Here is a 23655-nt window from a genome sequence, read left to right on the forward strand (position 1 = left end):
ACCTGGTGCTAGGTAAGATCGGTGGTTGCGGGTGGCCGCAGGTGGCCGCAGGTGGCCGCAGGTGGCGCCCTTGCCATAAGCTCCTTTTCCAGACTCCAACTACTACACTGCCCGACTCTCCGTTCAACTCCTGATACAGAACATGGCTCGAATCTCTCACGGTGGAATGTGTCATCCTGTCACTGAACTCACAAGGCGTGCATGTCTCGCGGCCCCGTCGTGAAGTCCTAGCTTTCCTTTCTCTCTCCTCGGCGTCCTCTCATCTGCCATCTTCTTTCCTCGACGGTTTGTTTCGGAGTCCTGAAAGAAGGACCCTCTACGCGTGCGTGAATCAGCGGGACACCTCCAGACCCGACGCTCTCAGCATTAGGCTACGTACCTTTGAAGGACAAATGAGCGATGCCGATGCGAAGGTATCAATGATGTCTCAGAAAAAATTCGCATGAGTTTTGTTAAACGAAACTTTCAACTTTCGCACCTTATTGTACAATATTCAATAAAGAATACCGTGTAGTGCGTAAACGAGTTTGCCGTCGTCATTTCTTAATGCCTTTATCTCTATCGACCCTTTGATAATCTCCGACATACCAAGATCGGAGGATTGGTACATCTTCGTAGATTCTTTCGTTCTCCGACCGGTGAATTTTGCACCTAAAATGGCTGCCGTATGCTGGATTGAGTTTAAAATTTGGCCATTTTATTCGCAGCTTGTCGCTTGAAATAACATCCCAATGGGTAGATGTACCGGCCAATCAATCTTTTGTACAGAAAAAGAGCTAATCCAGAAGCAGGAGTTTATTACGATACCTGCGTAAATGTATACCTATACACTTCACCGTTCTCAACCCACATATATTTAGGTAAATCTTTGGAATCGAAGGTACGTTTTGAGATGAGTAAAAAATAAAAACTTGTTTTTAATAGAAAGAAAATTATCGACAGATTTTAGATCGTTTACCTCATACAGTATTCACCTACAATTCCCACGACTGTTTCACGTATACGCAAAACCCATGACAAATCGGAAATTGCTACATCGTATATGCAATCTGTCCTCGATTTGTGAGGAGGTTAAATTTCAAGATACAACCGAGACAACCCGAAAGTGAACCATTCTTTCCGCAAACGTTTCACGGCTTATGTTCACACTCCAATGTCTAGGGATCGGTGTAAGAGTTCGCGGCAAGAAAAAGCGCAGAATACGGCTGCATAACAAGATGGATTGGACGGTGGCTGAATAGTGCCAGAAGAAGAAAAAAAAAAGGTCGAAAGTCGAGGCACGTAGCCATCTACAGGGTGTTCCTGAATTATTTAAACGGAGGATTCTGTTGCGTCGGCTAACCATAGCAGCGGCTACAAATGTGAACAATTTTCTCCAAGAAGAGGACACGGTGATTTCTCAGCTACAAAACTATTAGCTATGATCGGTAATTCAAGTTCTCGTCATTTCTTCACGTAGAAATTATAACAGACTCCATTAAAATCTTAATCGGACGCGAAAAGTCAAAGCACTGATTCAGTATTTCGTAAATTTTTATACGTCACGTCTTGTTTTACACGCGTTATTATTCGGAGTCACCCCGTATACACGAATCTACATATTCGTTCGGGTAGATACATATTTATTTAGGAATAGGTATAGGTATACACATATACGCGTATTATACTGGCGGAGGCACTCGCCGAGTGAGAGACCCAGTAATTTCCTGCGAATATATGGCGAACGATGGGTATAACGTGATGCGGGGCCCCGAAAGTCTAAATCGGTTCGGCATCGGCTTTCAATCGGCGTCTAATCTCTTGAAGAGCGAAGAGTGGGTATTGTTGAGGGAAAGCAGCGTTGACATGGAGATGATGAATTTCATCGGCCGGCTGGAAAATCACAAATTATTTCGTAAGCCGCTCCGAGGACCCGCAGGAGGGTGCAGGCGGTTCCTTTTTTCAACGCGTTTGTATACCGTATGCCGGGCTCGCGAGAAAATTGAGGAATATTTTATTCATAAATGCGATTAACATCCAACCGAAGATCACACGTCGCCGTTCCATGACGCTGATATTTTATAACACTAAAAATTCGTGGTCGATAATGTTCGCATTTGATATTAACTAAATAATATTTTGAAGCTCCGAGTGAAATTTAAGTATCAACATCTCAAAAACAATTCTCTCTTCTACTGCGTGTACTGTAATAAGCAAAATACGAACTTTGTTCATCAATTACTTGGGACGCCGGTAATTTATTTTCGCAAGATATAATGAATTCGAAATATTCCGCAATAAAAAGCGATGCTGATTTGCAGCGTCGTATCCTAATTAGGAGATACTATATTTTTTACATTCATCAACTGCGAAAAAATCTTTGTTCTATCAATAATTTACGCTACTCTTTGATGAAATATTATATTTCGTACTGTAAGAATAAGTTCCATCAACCTACGTTCCGAATTTTCATTCGAGTTACAATAAATACTGTTTTGCAGAATAAAACACCTATCATGGTTTGTCCCAATACCCGGCTAATAAAGAGCAACATAATAATGTCCTCACCTTCTGTAAACCAGGATTCAATGCCACTAAAAAATTGAAAAGAAAAGCGTCGTCGGTATTCTCTGTGTTTTACAAGATAAATAATTCTATCAATGCTGCCCTAACTGAAAAAACTCTCTGAATTGGGAGTGCGAATTTATACCCAAGTTGAGGGTTTTTACCGTAAGCGTGGTATCAGCCTACACAATTAAACTGAGAATTTGGAGGAAAACTTTCACTAATGTCTGCTTTAAGCAAAAAAATCGTTGCTTCTGTCGACCGTCGATACTAATTTCTTTTTCTTGCTGGTGATGTTAAAATTGACGCGTCGGAAACTGCACATATAAATTTAGACAGAGGATTTCCTCCATTCTTCCGCAGGTTATTCTAAATCAACAATCTTATCCCAACCATTTTCTCATTAGGAGCACTTCAAGATATACTTATTAAATCATGAACAACGTTGGTAGACTACGTTCATTCACACCTAGGCCGTGAGGAACTTTTAAATAAAAATGTAACTTGAACCCTTTTCCAGATAAAACCTAATACGCGTTAATCAGCTAATGATACCCTCGTTGCTAAAACGGACTGACAATATCCAACCAAATCAAAGTACACAGAATATATGAAACTAGTTGAAAATACGCTCTTCAAGAAAATACCTAATGATCGTTAAATTGTTTATTCTCCAACAGCTAAATCAAAATTCACTAAAAGAAGTTTGTCAAGCATGTCGCGGTGATAACGCCAAAAGGGTTTATATATTTTTTTCCAACATTTAGCTTGAAAATAAGTCTACGGAACGATTGGTAATGAAAAAAACAAGTTATACGCTCTTTTAGTTTTTATAGATAGCTCTCCAAAACCAAAAGGGCGTATGAATAAATATAAGCCCTTTTGGCATTAGCACCGCGACATAACTGCCAAGTACCACTTTGACTTTTTACTAAATGTTAAAGCTTGAAGGGTTTGTTCGAGACAATATAATCGGTAACAGGTTTGGTCAGCTTGCTTCATAATCGTTCAACGCACATTTAACCGCAACACCTAAAATCTTTTCGATTATTTCGTAATCTCCAGAGGTAATAAAAAAAAAAACCCTTACGAAATTCTCCATCACCCCAATTTACCGATGGTGAACGAAACGTTGCGAAATTAAAATGTATATGGAAAACGCAGACTTGAAGAGCGAGGAAGCCAAAGGGGATGCCGACATACGTATGTCTCGCGGTGCTGGAGGGGTGACTCTGGGGGTGGGGTTGGGTTTGGTCGGGTCGGGTGTCGCCGGCCGAAGGAAGGTGGCACCGATATTACGGGGGCATTGTATATATGTATATACATATATACGATACGTGTCAACTGCAGCATGGGAGATAAAAGGAATGAAAATAGAATCTGAGGCCGATCCATCATGCGGCCGGAGAGCGGTGGCGGCGCAGCTCTCTCCCCATTGGCCGAGTCCTCCCACCGAAGGTCACGTGGTACCAGGCCCGACCCTCCGCCACTTCCTCCGGTCTCCCCGAACCCGGGAACTACGCTGATCCTCACCTAGGCAGGGGATACTCTGCGGCGCACCTGGTGCGCGGACTCAAAGCACGAGTGCCCGTGGACTCGCCACCGCGTTCGACCGCCGCGTTCTTCGACCGGCTGCCATCGAGTTAGCTCCGAAGTTTTCGCGGCATCCGCGCAAGTTGAGTTTGAAATCGGTTCGCCTCCGCATCGATCGACGGGTTCCCGGTGTGGCGGTTCTGCGGAAGCCGCAGGTGGATCGCGAGTCGCGTAAGAGTGACAATTCCGTGTCCGTCGCTGAGCGGAAAAACCGCGTCAGGAGATCTTGGACGGGATAGTAGTCAGCGTTACCGCTCCGCGCAGCGTCATCTTCCGGAAGTGGCTCACCCTCCGCATCTCGGAAAGAGGACTGTTTAAGAGTGAAGTGAATTACGTAGGACAAACAGTGTGGAGGATACGGAGGCGCGTTTGTGCGTTTATTGACACGGGGGAAAAGTGACGGGGTCAGTGGGTTGATCGCCTGGCGTCGACGGACACCGCCGCGGTGCCGAGGCCGGTGCCGTCCGCCGGACGATTAGGCCTAATTAATCGGACGGACGCGAAGTTCGGCGAGAAAACGCGGCTTGACGCCGGACCAGGGCGAGGTGGTTTCGGCCGTCGCAGATTCCCGCATTCGGATAGACGTTGGGATTAATGTACCTGTTTCGGGAGGATGATGATGATGGACATGGGCATGTACGGGACCTACGGCAAGCCTGACTCCTATCCGAACTACGGTTTCGCCGGGCAAACGGGCCACCAGCCCGCTGCTCACGGGCCGCTTCCGCAGTCCCCTGAGCTCGCGACTACCCACTACTATCCCCAGACCGCGGTCGCCCCGTACTCATCCTCCTCCTCGGAGCCCTTTCTGCCCTCCGGGGAGTCCGGGCCGTCCAGCACTCCACCCCAGGGCTTCTACTCGCCGACGGGTGCCGTCCTCCACGAGGACGGGACCGCCATCATATCCTCGGAGAACGGGCTCAGCTACACCAACCTCGACTATGCCTCCTACCCTGCTCAGCACCCCGGCTGCCATCCGGCCGCAGACCCGCACCACCCCCAGACTTACCACATCCAGCCGACCGGGTACAGGGAAGATCCGCCGGGCCTCCACCAACCCGGCCCCGTTGTACAAACACATCAACACCCCGAGCACGAGCAACTCCATCATCAGCAGTCTAGTCATCACGAGGTCGACTACCAGATCACTCTCGGTGGATCCTCCAACTACCTTCACCAGCTCCCCGAGGACGCTCTACACTACGGCCAGTCATCCATCCACCAGTCCGAGTATCCCGGTCATCCCGCTGCTCACTACAAGGAAGAAACTCCTGACCCCACTGGCTACCACTCGATTCAGCAGTCCGCACACCAGCACCACTCCCACCATCCTCTTGGACATCCACATCCGCACCATCACCAACATCCCCATGGCCACTCACATCCCCAGCAACAGCAGCAGCAGCTACAGCAGCAGCAACAACAGCAGCAAGCTCAGGTGCCCACCTACAAATGGATGCAAGTTAAGAGGAACGTGCCAAAACCAGTGGGTAAGTAGATGAGTGAAGTAAAGATGGTCCGTACCACGTGTGAATTATACAAACATCTTGTAGGGATTTGTATGTGAAAAAAGAGATAGGTTGAAAAAAGGGGGATCGAATTTGTTAGATAAGTTGAGCTTGTTGTTGACCGTGAATGAATGGCGCTTTCTTCTATGCCTCCATGGGCCAAAGGATTTTAGCTTATTTTACGCTTGTCTTTCAACCGCGCCTTCCAACGAGCGTAAAATTATCAATTGTTGAAAGGCGGTCCGGGATAGATCGTTAACACGAAAGTGATTTGTGAGACTCGTTTAAGTTTCGGTAGGATGGGAAGAAGTGGAGTGATTCAGGAAATTGCGGAATCATTCAACGCCCGAGTTCACAATTTTTCACACTACGCCCCACTACGAGCATCGCCTTCCCGCTTTAGTTGACCGCGTATCGGAATATGGCGAATCGTGAATGTGATTAATTTCTTATACCAGCAATTCAAATGGGAAGAAAAACTGTGCTAAGTATAATAGAAAAATTGAATATGGGTTAAAGAGTGAAGGGAGAAAGACGTGGTCCCAAAAAAATAAATAAATGACACCACCATCTTGATACACGGAAGTGATTTCTTGCTGACAATTAACGGCCGAGTGTCCGAGTCACGATCGCGATCCCTCGGGATCATGTACCCCGTACCTAACATAGCGTGTCGCTAGCAGTTGCTTGTCACGATTTTAGTTACCTCCTCAACTCCGTGGCTACTTATCATTGGGACATTTTCAACCTGTGGAAGATGTGCGTGTAATAACGATTTCATACCTAGGATAAACTCGGGGACGAGAACCACGTTCAAAGGACTGCAAAGGCTTGGTGGGCCAGGAAATGAGCTCGAGTAGAACGGTGCGATTCTAATCTTCTAATTAGTGTTGGACAGAGACCGTATAACTTTCGGGTCCTGCCGAAGACATTCTAGAATATTACCTGGGCCCAAAACTCCTTCTACTAAACAAGAAATATATGAGCGCTCACATGCACTAGACACGTTGAATATTTATCATTTTCGTCAACCACATTCTTCGTTCAATCCTTGAGCGAATCTATCACAAAAATTTTCATCTGCAGCAAAGTGCTAAAGTACAGAGTATAAAGTGTTAATGTCAGGTCATAGAGTAAATTGGTTTAAGATTGCATGATTTGTAATACACGGTATTTACCCATTTACAACTGGTAATTGCACTGAAATTGGACATGTAATTTATCCGGACCATATCGTGCCGAGAATGTTAAAAGACATTTGAAAAATTTATTTGACCCCTGTCCTTTCTGCCGTCTGAAAGAGAAGTACATGCCTTAAAGATGTTGTTTCCACGTCCTACCTCCCTCTTGATTCACTGTTTAGTCGAAAACGGAACGCAAGTTGTTTTCTTACGTTACCTACTTCCGTACCGCATTTGATGTCTCGGTGTTAAATTTCGATCTCCCGCTGTTTACCTGAGCTGCTCTTATCATCGGGGTGTTGGTGGCAAACAGGATCCCTCGAATGCCGATGCACTCGCTAACAAATGCAACAGATAAGCGGAACTCTAACAGGGAACCTGCACACACCCGCATAAACCGTAACCACAGGCTCAAGTATCTCCCTTGCATGCGGCAGTGCCTACTTTACACCCACCCGAGTAAGTATATGGCAGTCCTGCACAATCGTTCACGCACACGCAGTTGTTCAAAGGCCATAAATCAAACACAGCTACCCTCATGCATGCAATCTCTCTTGCACTCGTCGTTTTGCCGGATGCAAATATGCCACAATATCTCTTTCACCGACAAGGTTTGCACGCTGCCGTAGTCCGGTTGTTCGATAACACGAGAACCCCTCTCTCTCTCTCTCTCTCTCTCTCCGGTTTAATCACCGATTTTTATACGACTCGTTCATCCCAGTATATCAGTGGTATTATATCTGCGTCTATCCTCGACACGGTCGTTGCTTTGGTGCATGAGCAGTAATCCTGCTGTCCACTTGTCAGAATCTTCTGTCTGACACCTCGGGCCAGGTGCAGTTGAATTCGGCTTTTAATTAGTCCTGTAAGATATGAGAAATCGACCAAAGACGCGTCGAGGGTTGACGCATACAACTTCGCAGAAATATTGCACGCCTATTGATTGTACGGACAACCAAGTTTTTCTAGTCTAACAATTCACTGTTGCTAAGATCATTTCTGAACCCGCCAACTCATCTGCACAGCTTTATCTCGGAGATATTACAGGTGTCAGTTAATTATCCGCACTGATTGGATATCTTGTAGAGTGAATCGAAAAAGAAATAATCGGCATAATCTTCGTCACATTGTAAATTGGTAGGGAGTGGAAGAAAAAATTTTTCTGGACATGATGTTCGGGATACATTGTTCTTTTTTCCCCTCTGAAACCGAAGAGGATCTTTGAGAAATAAATTTCCAGAGTTCGTTCGATCGTAAAAAATTCTGCGCATCTTGATTTTTCTGTGTGCATGGGAACGACGATCCGACAAAAGATGACAGCTGCAGACTGGCGCCGCGGCCTGTCCCACTATCGAAACTCTCACGGACAATAATGTAGGTGTGTTGAACTGTTGGGAACCGAGTATAGGGACACAGTTAAACGCGTTGGATCAATTAACACGTTAACCTAGCCAGTCAAGAAATCGTTATCTTGACACCGGGGACGGTGATCAGCAGAACACAATAAGGTTCTAAGGTCCTTAGAAGGGAAATAAATAAAAGCAATTGAATCGCAGATGAATAAGAGGCACACCAAGAGCAAGTGTAAAGATACGGTCTTGAGTAATTGAATTAATATATTAAACGATCGTTAGCTGAGCGGGAAGGTATCACTTTGGAGTGGGCGAAGGCGTAAGTGCGGTAAAAAGCACCCGTTTTTACGATAACGAAATGAGCATCGAGCACTTCAGATTCAATATAGAACGGAGCTATTTCGTTTGATTAATTTCACTATCGGAGTTTTGTTCACGATGATCTCTCCGTGTCGCGGCAACTGACAGATGTCTCGCTTCGATCTCGACGGAAAGCTCTTCCCTCGTGAATTAAGTCATTGATATATGCCCCTGTCCGCTAATTGCTTTAAAAATAGCAAATTAATTCCATCAATGTCTTACACTATCGCCAGCGGTGGTCACATATTTAAAACCACACATGAGCATTGCGGAATCGGATCTCTCAATTCGGTATATCAAGTTAATCGCTGAAAAGCACTTGAAAACGTTTCGTTTTAGAAACGGGTTTAGGTACTCAACAAGGCTTGCTACTGGATTACGCGGGTTACGAGCTTAATAGCTCATTATAATCGAATTAATAATGCCTACGGTTCGTTGTACGAGGGTGAAACGCCAAGACTCATTGCACCGGGACATGCAAACCGTAATAACGTCAACTATAGTCGTTTAGGTCGACCCACCAACCGACTAACCAACCCCGCTTTAGACTCGTAACTTTAAATATCCCCCGCACCCCTCCTCACACCCTACTGATTTCATAATTGGTAATTACCACCCCGCAACTTGTTGCCTCTCCTAAACTCTTAAACTCCCGTTAAGATTTATCGACGTACCATTACCTGGTCACATTGCGAAATATTTGAAGACAATAATTCGCAGGTAATCATGAGTAGAATTATGATACAAACGAGTCAATTCAGCCAAGCACTTGGACTTTGTCGTTCGATTGAACTAATCGTAAGTGTTTTCGCAAGCCATACATTCGTTTATGATATTATTGATTTTCAACCTACTGATAGCGACTAAATTTGTGAATTTACACTAAATTGTATAGAACCAACTCAAGTCTTAGCCTTTTCAAAAAGGTTGACTTGTAACTAAAGGTTACATTCGATGGTTTTTGCAAAGAAGTTTGATTAGTAATTGTTACAGACAGTGAATTTTCATAGCGACGTTAAGGCCAGCAAATGAAGAAACAAGAACAAAATCGAATACCATCCTCATCGACGTTCAAGTTCTCTCTTGATTTTTACTCCAACTGTTTCAACTGAACTATTCAATCACACTCTCTTATTACATCGAATTCTAAAAGCTCAAAATATAATTCTGGAGGAAAATCGAAGGCACAAGTTATCCTTGGCGACGAGGGCTGCAAGAGGGTGGGTTATAGGCATAATCCGAATGGTAAATAGCATTATTGGGTAACACTAGAAGAAATTGAGCCAAGTTTGATAGATCGGGGAGGGAACGGCCGACGCTGTGCGGAGCCTCCATCGAGGGTGCGACCCGAACCGGACCTTGGTAACCCCGAAGGACGAAGCGACGCGACGCGGCGATCCGCTGGGCAACTCGCACCCCATCCGACGCTCTGGCCATGGTACAGAAGCTCTATTGTCGTCTGCAACCAGGGAGACCCGTCCAACCAAATCTCTGCGAAATTCTCCTCCCAGGATTTTACCGCCACGCCCATCTGGTTAGACTCTTCAGCGTCGCGACGCTGATACGTCCGATATATACGTTCGGTTATCTGTATAAGTAGCCACGCGTATCGGATCCACCTCAGGTAGAGAACCTGTTATCCACGGATTAACTCACGGATTCATCCGCCAAATCGGCGCCTCTTTGACGGTCTCAACCGCTGATACGAGCCCATGGTTTAATATTTCATCCTCGATTCGACGCGATCAGTAATCCTGACTTCGAAAAATATTCAGGCTTCACCTGGGACAAGGGCAGATGAAATTATTACTTCCATTTTACAGAATAAATTTTTTAATTCCGTGAGTATTATAAATCTTCTAGAAGAAAAATGTGGCGTATACTTTCCGATAAGATTCCAACAAAAAATTTACCCAGTATTAGACCGATCGAAAAATTGCATCCAAAATAGGACCCTGCACAGATGACTGTCGTATATAGAAAATATTTTGAAATTTTGTGAGCGGTATCACAGCGAAACATGTATCTAGTTATCTAGTGATCTATGCGGATCGTGACGTGTATAGAATTCGATGCAAAGCACTTGGGTTAATTGAAAAACAAAATAACAATAACACCAATTTCACACTACGAACTCCATATTTTTAATTCAATTTCCCCAGTTATTATTTGCGGTAATTTCAACGCCAACCTTTTTTACCCTGAAATTACACCCTCAAAAATTTCGAATGCCGACCTATGCATTTAATGTCGAATCGTGACTACGAAGTTCGTTTCAAGTGCTGATGTAGCTATTGCGATACGGATCGCGACACGCTGGATTGTGACGGTTTTCCAAACCTGAACCAACGGATTTTAGGACTCTGTTTTTCACTCTGTCTTTGAACCCTTCGTGTTGTTAAGAGAAACGGAAGAACCTAGAGGTTTCTAAAAAGTGATATTGAATAACCAATAGAATTAATAATAATAATCTTCGTTTTTCGTGAAGATTTTTTTAAGGTTAACCGAAAATTAGTCCTAATGCGCCCATATTTATGCAATTCAAATCATTGCTACGCTGTGCTTTGTGTTGTTGTTATTTAAGAACGAACAACTGACCTGCACTTTTATTGCTTCTACGTCGTATAGGTAGTTTAGCTACCAGTCACACCCATTACATCAAGCTCGCCTCGATATGGTAGCTCCGATAACGTCAGGTCTGAATTCAAAGATTCCGCTCGTTCCAGAAAATAAAACAAAGAGTAGTTCACTTTGTAATTTCAGAAATAGAAGGTTAAACACATACAGGTAATTCTGCAGCATTTCATCGTCTTGCACGTTCCTGGTTCGTGTATCATTGATAAAATTAAGACTTTTTTTCTCGTTTCAGAATTCTAACCGAGTGTCAAAAACATGAATAAAAAAAGTCGTCAAGATCTTCTCACTATACTCATTGTCAATACACATTTGATTGATGGTTCATTTGCAGCATGCATAACATGAGGGATGAAACGAAATAAATGATACACCATCGACGGGTGGCGATGTTTTGGCCGAGCAGAGGAATTGCACAACCGCACGTGATGAGAAATTCCAAAATTGTAGAGAACCCGACCCTCTTTTGCGAAACCTATAGGCGTATGCCCTGACCACTGCGATAAGCTTACCGCATACCTGCCACCTAAGCCGAGCCTCAGACCTTAACCATAGAGTAGGATGTAACGACATCGGGCGCGCTTCGTCCTGGGAATATAAAGATGGTGGGGTGTCGGAGGGCTCCTAACCGTGGCTAGTAGCTCGTAGTGGACTCGAGGCTAGTCTTCGACTGCAGCCAGGTAGGTACACGTGTACGTAACTCACACGTTAAACCAGGGCTAGTAGGGCCAGCGGACGCGTGAGTGAGCGGCCGATATCTGCCGAGGGGATCTGAGGATCGCTCGCGTGTTCTCCTATGTGTTCCTATCGCGCCTGCCGCCACCCGCTGCCACCCGCCGACGCCAACGCCAACGCCAACGGCAACGGATCCCCGACCCCGAACCCGTCCACGTGTCGAGACGGCTCGGGGCGGTGATTTTTAATTCCGCAAGCCTCGAGTGCTCCGGGTGAAATTTTTGCTGAAATTCTTTTTCGTTCTTTAAGCTTCAACCCTGGAAAAAATGACGCGAAATTGCATCCCTTCGGGAAGGTCGAAAGCGGAGAAAAGCGTCTGGATATGAAAAGTGAACGCCAAAGGGTGAAAGAAGGAAAGGCAAAATACTGTTCGGAACAGAAAATTACAGGCGGGGTAGCTACAGCCACCGGGTTCGCACCCTAAAAAAAAGTTCCTGGGCAACCAACCCCCTGCAGCCCACCTAATTTGTAGCGTACAAGGCTAGTACCTGCAGCACGCACGCGGCCAAGGGGCCAAGTGATATCACGTGACGGTTGCTTTCCATATTTTACTATGACTCAGGATATTACCTATCACAACGTTCAGCCCCGCTGCCCCCGCGGCACTCGAAAAATTTGACGTCCGGTGGATGCTTGGCTCCGACCATATTGTAACTCTGGAATGTCAATTAAATCTTTTGACAGGTTGGGCATACACTAACACTACCGACGGAACGCCGGGACCAACTTACTATGCCGTGAGCAAATTCCCATGAATTTTAGCTTTGCTCTACGCTGAGTTGATTTTTGACTAAATCGTCGAAATTCTCAATGGACGAATTGCTCAGGTTCAAGCCAAAGATATACCTCGAATATATATTGTGGTTATTTCGATAATAAGAATGAAAACCGCAGAGTAGAAGTTACAAAATAAAAATCTGCACGGTATTAAACTCCTCTAAAAACAATATATAATACATACATATACAATATATTTTTTAATTCATCCATCTGTATTGTTTATATGTAGATCATAACGATTAACCAGCGATCAGATTGTGACCGATGGACAAAAAGGAGGCACAACATCCGTGCGGCACCTATGAAGTGAAATTAGCTAGAATCGATCGGCATTTTACGTCTTGGAAGGCATTTGAGATGGCTGAGCTATTACCGCAAGGTACTGCGGATTTTTGCAGTAAATAGGACGGATAAGAGTGATACGGGCCAATAATATTTGTCCCATTAATATAACGGTACTAACCTTTACGACAGCCATTAAAAGTGTTGATATTCCGCAACACGGGTCGAGCCGGCATGGTGATGCAGTACCTAGTCGAATGGTCAAGTAATCCGTGCCCTGCTCTGCTCAACTGGCACCTTACACCTACATTCACGCAGTGCCAGCAGCGTACAAAGAGTACCTGGCAAAACGCAATAAGAATCGAACGGATTGTTTCTTGTGTCGATTCCATATGATGAACTTTTTTCCAGGCGTTTTATTCTAAATCAGTATGATTACACAGGCACACAAAAGAAAGTGTTTTGTCCGGCAGACTAGATCACACATGTATGGTTTTGGAAATGTTGAAACTAAATTCGATGCTAGAATTGCTCCATCACCCCTAGATTTTGACTTATTATATGGGGTATTCCACTCTGACTTTCACATAACAACATCTTGCGATGTTCGGGGTCGATGAACGAATGTTTCAGGCAGGAGTACTGAAAATGTAAGGATGATTGAGCAATTCTGACACCTTTATTCGTATGCAGCATTTTCAAAAGCATGAAAGTGTGGCAGTCAAAAGAAACTTTGTTTTTTGTGTGCCAGTGTTACTGACAGCTCTTTGGCACTTGTCAATTTTTTTAAATAAATCCGTCAAGACTAAACTTGTGTCAAGAATTGGTAATTCCCGTTAGAGTATACCAGTAAGTGTTTAACCAGCAATTTCCGTATAAATGCATCAATGGAAATATGAAATAGGGAATTAACTTGAAGAGCGTTATTTCGACGTGGGGAAAAATATCTTTCGTGCACACGAGTTATTAGCAACGATATACGGAGCCTGCATAGTCACATGAGGTCGTACTCACGGTGTACAACTTAACTCCACGCCGTCGTGACGACGTAAAGGTGGGTAATAGCGAAGGTGTGGGTCAGAGAGTCGTGCATGCGATTCGGCCTCCTTCGTTCGGTGGCCAGTAGAGATTAAATCTTACGAAGCTTAATATTATTATTTTACGTACCCAAGCCGTGCGCCGGCCGGCCAGCCATGGCCTACCTGCCTACCGCTACAAACTCCTGCCTTGTACCTACCAACGACGTCGAAAAGTTTCCAACCTCGACGCCTAGCCACAGCTCGGTGCTTGTTGGCTCGGTGCTTGTTGTCGGCTCGGTGCTTAAACGCAGCGGAGACCGCTGGCACACCGACCTTATCGATTTGTCTGCCACAATAAAGAATCCGCGAAGGCCGATGGCGATACCCAGAATGGTGTGCGTATACCGTCCAGGGGCCAAAATTCGCTTTTGCCGATCACGACGTAGGTCCATTTTAGGGTCATCCGCATATTTCGGGGAAAGTATCTTGTTGCATCGAGTGTCATTATAAGCTCTATCTAACGAGGAAGGTAGCCCAGGTGGATCACTCGGATTTTATTTCTTTTGCAATATGTTATAGCGGACTAAAAATTAGGCGACATGTATTTTGTTTTTTTTTCTTTATCAAGGAGCGTTTTGGGAGATTCACGCAAAAGAATATCATATTTTTCAACCAATCCAGCTGGAAAAGTTTTTTAATTTTCATGGTTTCACCCCCTCAAACTGTTTAACGGCAGACAATAAAAAATACGTGTCGCTCAGTTTTTAGTCTACTATAATATATTAAAAAAGAAGTCAAATCGGAGAGATCAAGCTGGGATACCTTCCTTGTAAGTGGAAATGATCGAAGAAAAAGCTCGCGTGTATTGGAGAAAAAATCCGAAATATCTGAAAAGTGTACATTTCGAAGTAACTCTATTCGGCCCTTGTCAAGTGCAGGAAATATTGGACAAGCTTTCGTCCCGACGTTCTTTTTCTCCTCTTTTTATTTCACAGACACGTATATAGCACATAAACGCGAAGGCCCGGCGCACAGACACGCGATGTACAGCGTAATAATCTCTAGGCATGAATCGACTATTAGTAACTTAGCAATTATATCAAAGGTTGATAAAAAAAAAAAAAAGTCAACCGCTGATACACCCACTCACTCTTCTACATCGCGTCTGTATTTTACTCGTTACAAAACGTGACACTGACCTGCAATCGCAACGCTCCGGCAACCTGGCGCAGATTTGTATTTTTTGAACATTCCATTCGTTCTACGGGGAAAACCTCTGATCCAATGGTCCGCCAATAACCATCGGTATCCCGCCACCGTTTGTAGAATCCACTCGAACGCCGTTGGCACTCTGAAACAAACGTGAACCAGGTTATGTAGAGTAATTCTTCAAAGTGGGTTTTAATTTATTCAAGTATACGATCAACGTGGTCGGTCGGAAACAGAAAAATTTATGTTTCAAGGGTAGTAGACTACCGGTACGAAAATTTTAAACTCTTCAGACAGCCACAGGGGTTAACTTTCGACTGTCAGATGTATCGGAACCCTTTTATGGCGATGGAAAAGCCAATCCAGTAAGTATACACAGGATCATCTGCTCGAGGCGGTACCGGATCATCGTCATCCCCTACGGAGAGCGCATTACGCAATTCAAATATTATTCAGTGGCTAAAAGCCGGTGAGCCAACATCAGGAGGAGAAGGACAACGACGAGCACGCTGCACTGCAGGGCTCGAAGAAGCGAAGAGGGCGATCATTCGGTGGCACGTTACGGGGAGAAGTTGGCCGGTATGGGTGTATAACGAATACACGGTTGTACCTTCGTGTGCATCTCGGTGTTCCGTTACCAGGAGAGAAGCTCGCTACGTAATATTACATCGAAGAGAGCCGAGAGATCGGCGCTCAGCTTTGAGGGATGGAGTGGCTCCTCGGGTGGATCCATCCGCCTTCGCGGCTACCGTTTTCCCGCATTAACACGACGTGCTCTTACGCACCTGCTTCCCCCACGTGATAACGTGCGACGTTGAGGACAGATAGCCGTGAATGTCAAAAGTTAAATTTCAGCCATAGTCAAAAGAACGTGCGTCATTCAAAAGAATATGCACCAACACAGCTCAATACCGGACTGACAATGAGTCAAAAGCCTGTATATACATATCTTATGTGTGATACGGTGGAACGGATGATGAAGTTGCTTATGAAACACGTGTCGCCGTCTTAGCCGACGAATAGACGGTGAGCCAGAAGAAGACGACCGAATGAAAAATAACGCGCACAGAAGAAACGCAAAAGACCGATAACGGAATGCTTATGCGAACGACTTTATCTCTTCGTTCATCTATGCCTGTCCGGCCATGTCCAGATGCTTATAAACGTCCGCATATCCATCTCACGAACGAGTATGTTCAAAAAATAAGTCACATGTAAAACTCGGGCGTGCACTTCGGGTTCTGCGTATTATTTACGATCTGCGCAGAATATATGATGTAGAAACCGTGCTGATTTTCGCGAGTCGTTTCGAGTCCATTTAGATGCAAAAATATTTAAAAAGTATAACCGTATCATCCGAGGACTAAGTGCAACGGGGCTGAAGAAACACGTTAGCCATCACCGTCGGTAGCCGAAACCATCCCCAGCTGTATTTGTCCAATATCCGCTCCCTGAGTCCCGATTACACGGAGTAACGCCTACGGTAGGTTGCAGCACACGTTCCTGTACCAATATTTGAAATCCAGCATCTCGTCGGGCAATAAGGGAACGTTCGATTTAAATTTTTTCTCCCAGTTTTCCACGAGTGAAACATATATAACGACCCATTGTCAGCCGGACTGCAGTATGTAGAACATATATGTTGTACAAAGCGAACTGTTAATCTTGCACGCGTAAATCTACGATAAGACTCATTATAAATGTCGGTACTAGACGTGATCTGTATCGTGATTAGACTGAGCGTAAAAGAAGAAAAAAAAAAAAAAAAAAACAACAAGAACCCTAAAGCGACTGACGTCTCAATTGCACATGTATTATAACACAACGAGTACCTCGTAACCGACATTCCAAATTATACGATCCACGATGTACGTACAGTATATACGTATACATATATGATGTCTAAAAGTGTTTGCACTTGTGTTTTGCCTACAGGCGCCTACCTGGCAAAGTGGTTCGTGCTAATATCGATCAATTGCGGATAGACTGACAGTCCACGATTACGCGCAACGATGATCAATAAACAAATGTACGGGCATCTCGGAGTACCTGTACAGTACACGTGAGAAACGAATGAAATTTCAATCGCAGAAGAGATGTTGAATTTCGGCGAAATTGGGATGAGGAAATTGAAACCAAGGTGAGATAACAAGGGGGTGAGATCAGCCCAGGGGAGTCGTACGTTAACTAACTGTTTCGGCCCGGCATTAACACGGCAGAGTTAGTTATGCGGTAGTAATTAGCGACCTCGTGGACTCTCTTGACTCAGCATTATCCACAGCTCACCTCGTCACTCGTGTCAACTCGGCTCCACCCCTTTCGCTTGTGCTTTACCCCCTTACTTCTCACTCCCGTTTCACCGTAATTTTGCACTGCAGCCACACGGGTACTAATTATTAACGGAATTCACGATAAGGATTAAACGATAAGGGCGGAGTGCGAGATGTTTCGTCACATACTCAGTTGTGCGCACAGTCGGATGAACAACGTGAAGAATAAACAGTTAAGAATTACACTAACGAAGAATGATGATCGAACGTTTACGCGGCTTATTCAATAGACACATCAGTTCGTTGGTTTCATGGCATTTTCTGGCACCTGAAAGTCGACCGCGACATTGCGAATCCAATTACATCGATAGTTGCAACTACATAATCTCCAAATTTCAATTACGAATTTATGAACATATGTTATCAATATTACCTATACCACATATGGTCGAGTTCAAACTTGATCAAATTTTTATGTAACCTGACCGCGAACGAGGACTATACGCTTATCAAGGCTTTATTGTTTCATCGATATACGGTTATTCATAATACGCAACATCTTTTTAATGCGATAGATTCAATTTTCAAAAATATTTCAGACGGTCCTAAATCACCCATTGGCATTAGGATATCAGAAACGGAAGTTCACAATACCGAGAGCTCTAGCTCTCAGCAAAAAGCCATCTTTCGAAACCTCGTTATATCGAGAAATCCCATGGTGGTCCCATTACGTCCTTCGAGAAACACCCGAGATAAGAAAGTTGCCAGTCATTAGTTGGATAATACAATTTTTCGGGTCAAAAGTGTGTGCCTGCTCCTCGGAAAAACTCGAAACATTTTTTCCTACTCCGTTTATATTTACGTAAACTTACCCGATATAAAGCTATGAAAGGCACAAATCCGTAGCATCTTTAAAAGAGTAAATTGCATTTCGAGAATTCTCTGCTAGGAAAAAACTGACAAGACATACTTCAGACGTAAAAAAAACTATATCTTTAAATTCGAATAGCGAAAGCGGCAATCACTTTTTGAAATTAATGAATTTATCGTACGAATTTTGAAGGTCAAGAACGGAATTGTAAAAGGTGAAATAACTTGAGGCTATCTATCCATGGGAGATCGCTCACTTATAGCCAGAGTAGAAGCGTGAAATACAGAAAAGTTGCGTGCACCCATTAAGGCCGCAGGTTTCTCTGACCGTATAATAAACTTGGACAAGTTCTATTAGCTGCGTAGGCGCCTATGTACCAACGGAATAGAATGAAATCTCTCTCGTGTCTCATTCATCAATTTAGCGGCTGTAAGTTAAAGTCCGCAGTATATTGCCACTGATGAATTACCTGAGTTGGAGCAAAGTAGTCGCAGTATCTTTGAATACAACTATCCTAGAATATTTTATGTCGTGTGTGCAATAGCCAGTCCGCCGATGAAAACGCATCCAGTTCAACCTGATCGTCACCAGCATCGCGATTAACGCATTTCCTGTGGATCGCATATTAATATTAAGCCTACAGCTTCTTCATTTATTTATTCATTCATTTATTTTCTCCTCCGACTCGCCGATATTTTTGCCTGAAGACCGGACGACCGGTGGAAGTTATACCAACGCGCTTCTATACTTATACGTATAAACGAACGTCTCCGAGCTGCGCGCGACACCCAAAGATTAGGTAATGAGCCACAAGACGGATCATCCTGTTCCATCCGATACCTCCGACCGTTCTCCGCCATTCCCTCTCCGATCCCTCTATTTCATCCCCTACTCGAATTAATTTTTACCTCCCTCCTTTCCCCGTTCTCCCGTTCTTTTTCACCCCTCAGCCTCACCCTTTTCGCCGATCTCGCAAACTACGAACCAATAAATAGCTCGGCACCGAATGATTCGTACTGCTCTACAGGTTGGCCATATTTTATGAATTCTGTGAATTAACATGCAAAAGAAAACGATCGTGAGCGAACAAAGTAATTGTATTATAAACGTTGCGGATGTAATTACAGAATTATTTAAGAGGAAAGCAATTGGACGGAAGAGGATTCAAAAATGCGTAAAACGCGAGAAAGATCTTCACGTTTGTGCTCGTGTAATATAAGACATTGTATAAAAGATTGACGGGAGAAAAGGAAATAAAAAGCAGCGAAAAAAGAAAACATGGATTAGACAGAGAGGAGCAGAGACGTTGGATATAATATAAGAGGGAGAGTTTACGCATATATTATCAGTAAGATGATGCAAAGGCGGTGCCACGGGTCGTTTTTTCCCATCACCCTCTTCCATTACGCAAATTGACTGCGACATACTTGCAGACTAAATAATCCACTAATTTTTATAATGTACCGAACCGCTATACGTCCACAAAACCAGTGCAGAGTTTTTCAGCATATACCTATGTATAAACATTGAGGTATTTTTTCAGGAATTTGAAAAAAAATACAACTACCATAATTAAGGAAAACAATCAGATACTATTTCTTGTGATTAAAGCATTCGTGTTCCTTTAAATCGTCGGAAATGCGAGAGAATCAATTTCACCTTGATAAGGAAATCCTTCAATTAACTAAGAACATCGCGAAGGGTCGACGAAACGATTCAATATTCCCCTAAAATCTGGCAGGACAGTGAGTAGGCGGTATCGGTCGATGTCCAGCTAAAACAGGAAGTCACTGTTTGCTCTGTAAGGATTACGTCCTTGCAGACCGTAGGGGCTAGCTGTCCTGGACGTCTGGAACGTATACCCAAGCTATCAAATTCTATCCTGCGCTAATACGCAACCCCATCACCACGTCGCGTCGCGTCGCCCGACGATCGACCCCCAGAAATACCCTGACCCGAGCCGACGTAAAGGATGACCCAACAACTGACCAGCTGTGTTGAACAATCTACAGCTGTCAAGCGACGATCACGGCTTAATCCGTTCCCATATTGGACATCCCGCTTCTTCTCGAATCGTTCCATTTCACCCTTACGAGTAGGTACATAGCGTGGGTCTGACAAGCTATTTGCGCGATTCGCTAATCCGTCGGAAATGATTTCTCTTATTGCAAATGTGTTTTCCGTTGAAACGTCACGGAAGCTTATTTTTAGGTTTTCGTACCTCCAAAGAAAAAAAAAAACGCAATCCTTTTAGTATCACTTCGTTATATCTGTCAAGATATCAAATACTAAAGTCTACGGTCCTTTGGAAGTGTAAAAAATTCAACCTTATAAGTCAACGCAATCAAAAGATACAAGCGCTTATGTCACATATTTTGATAGTCGCAAACTCACTCATCAAAACCTGTAGGGTACTTTCCGTTGACCTAGAGTCATTCAATTTGGAGAGAAGCAAGGTCTCACAGCACAAGTGAAGAAAAAAAATTCGAACATAGTTCATTTGTAGTTATATATAATATGTATAAAAAAGAAAAATGATCAAGTTTGTACGGAGCCCTCAAGGAGCGAGTCCGTCTCGCACTTGTCCTGTTTTCTTCTATTTTAATACGTTTCCCGTTTCCGTTTCAGCGCCAAAAACGAACCCCCCCGGTAACGAATTCGTCGGCAGCGCAGTGGGCACCTCGGGAACGACGGTATACGCGACTTCGGCAACGGGGGCAGTGAGCTGTCTGAGCAGCGGCACCCTGGCCGGAATCCCGGGTGGCTTCAACAACACGGGTCGCACGAACTTCACGAACAAACAACTGACCGAGCTCGAGAAGGAGTTCCACTTCAACAAGTACCTGACGAGGGCGAGGCGGATCGAGATCGCCTCGGCCTTGCAGCTTAACGAAACGCAGGTGAAAATTTGGTTCCAAAACAGGAGGATGAAGCAGAAGAAGCGGATGAAGGAGGGCCTCATTCCGTCGGACAACGCTGCCGGTTCCGGCCAGCTTAATCAGCTCGGTCAATTGAGCGGGGCACGAAGCAGCAGCAGTTCGCCAACCGGATCCAACCTCGAGATGGCTGGTATCGGACTGGCCAATTTCACCAGCGACAACAGCAGGGAATCCCCGAATTCTTCTTCCAAGGAATAAGCCGCGTCATTTGGCTCGTCTGAACTTTGAAGCGGCTTTTTCGCCGACAGCGAAAAGGGGTGAAATGGGGAAAACTGGAAAGATTTCGAAGCCGCGCGTTGTTTTTCGGATCTCTTCTTGACCTCGCAGTGACACAAGTGGTGTTGCGCTTCGAAGTGTGTGTGTGTGTGTACTTTCATTTTTTTTTTGTTTTTTTTCTTCTCTTACAAGTGTTTCACTTGGTCGACGCAAAGAAATACGTCAATATGGATAATTGTGACTATAGCATGAGTGAATCGAGAGTCCACAAGTAAAGACGATCGTGTTGCGCTAGATTTTTTTATCTTTCGTTTTTTAACCGTGGTTCAGTGGACCGATTTTAGCGATAATTTCGACACTTTGGCAAATTGATTCTATCCGTCGACGCATGTACGCGATGCGTCTTGATTCGCCAGCTGATAGTGTAAAACTGACTTGATTGAAGAGTGCAGGCGTCGCGGAAACGATACGTTGTATAGCGTAAATCGCATTGATAGTTATTCAGAAATCAAAATATACAGAATCGCAATTTCACGAGAAAAGCACCATGAATAAACTGTCATGTATGAAACAAACTTTGAAAAGCAGTCACTCAGAATCAGTCGCAACCAAAATTATCTATACCGAATTATTAACAGCATTTCATTGCATTGGAAATATCCCCAATTCGACAATGTACGCAATTCTCTATATTGTCACGATAGCTTAAATTTCACAAAAAAAAAAATCACATATTTTCAACACTTCGAGACGAAAATTTTAGTTCCGGGGTATCGATGATATTTCAAATACAGTGCGCGCGATCTTCGGAACAGTTTTGATTCAGTCAGCGAAAGTCACTAAGTTAATTAATTATCTTGACAATTGCGAAATACTACAGTGAATAGTCTGTACTATCCTATTGTGATAGTGTGATAATGATAGATATGCCTATTGAATATACGGTGTATGTATGTAAATAGAATCCTTTGCAAATCTTTGATAATTAGAAAATTAGGGGAGCATTGCTGAAAAAAATTAAATAGATAATTTTCATTTCATATGATAATTATCAAGTACTACGACCATACTTGATTTCTCATACCCGCACAATTATTTATTATAATAATTGATAATGCGCGCTGTTATTGGAAAAAAAAAACTGTATCCTCCTTTGAGTTTGTAACTGTTGCCATGATTCGTACGGCTGTAACCTCGAATGCGCAAAATTAAATACAAGATTTGCACAGGTTTCAAAATAATTAAATTAATTCCATAAATTATAAGATCTATAGAAGATAGATAATTATAATTAAAATAGTATACGCGCATCACCGTGAACAATGCAAGGCTCTGTACCTAAAAAATTCCTATTATTATAAATTATGCTTAGTTATAATATCTTGTAGGAATCTTGTAGAAAGAATAAAGTATTATTGTATTAAACCATGCGCTAGGTTGTTAAAATTGATAATAATAATAATAATAATAATAATAATCACCCAATCTCCATCCTCCCAATAACGAATGCATATCGTGTCAAATGACAAACCTCATTGTCTTGTTCATACAAAAATATACAAAAATTATTTAAAAATTATACTCTCACCTTTAGGATGCAGGGTAAATATCTTCTTTATCGACCAATGGTAAGTTGTTCGTCGGTTGGTATCCTCGTTGCTGTACCGACAGATTTCATCATCAAGTCCAGGTAAAATCATTTTGGTCACTCAAGCATCTTGCGACAGAACACATGAATGAAATTAATATCAAGTAAGTTACTTTTTATACACAAGTCAATACATTTTTTGTAATTCAGGGTATCAATTGAAAAAACTGAAGGAACTGGCTAACACAAAAAATTAGAAATCAATGGTTGCATGATGACTTCGTGAACAGATGTCACTACCGCTTGTAAAGCTGAAAGCACCCTTCGTTGTCCTTGAACCTGGCATCACTCGACGTAAAGCACGTAATCCGGTTGGTAGGCGAAGTTCTTGTCTCTAGATTTCAGGGAGATAAGCAGTATAAACATGACGGAAGTGAACGAGCTTGTTCGATATCAACGAGAATTGAAAGAGGAGGAGGAACTGATTGTTTCAATGCTGTCGAAAATAGACGAGCAGCTTCACGCACTCCAGGCAAGAATATTTTTTAGTATTTATATACACGGTATTAGAGTG

General features: G+C 43.5%; 1 protein-coding gene across 1 annotated transcript; it reads left to right on the forward strand.

Annotated features, from left to right (window-relative positions):
- Nucleotides 1-4118: 4118 nt before the first annotated feature.
- LOC124187970 (homeotic protein labial) lies at nucleotides 4119-22921 on the forward strand. The gene is made up of 2 exons (XM_046580185.1): nucleotides 4119-5627; nucleotides 20967-22921. The coding sequence occupies exons 1-2, from the start codon at nucleotides 4751-4753 to the stop codon at nucleotides 21473-21475; spliced, it is 1386 nt and encodes a 461-aa protein (XP_046436141.1). The 5' UTR covers nucleotides 4119-4750; the 3' UTR covers nucleotides 21476-22921.
- Nucleotides 22922-23655: the final 734 nt, after the last annotated feature.

This window comes from Neodiprion fabricii, chromosome 1 (assembly GCF_021155785.1).
Source record: "Neodiprion fabricii isolate iyNeoFabr1 chromosome 1, iyNeoFabr1.1, whole genome shotgun sequence".
Classification (NCBI taxonomy): Eukaryota; Metazoa; Arthropoda; class Insecta; order Hymenoptera; family Diprionidae; genus Neodiprion; species Neodiprion fabricii.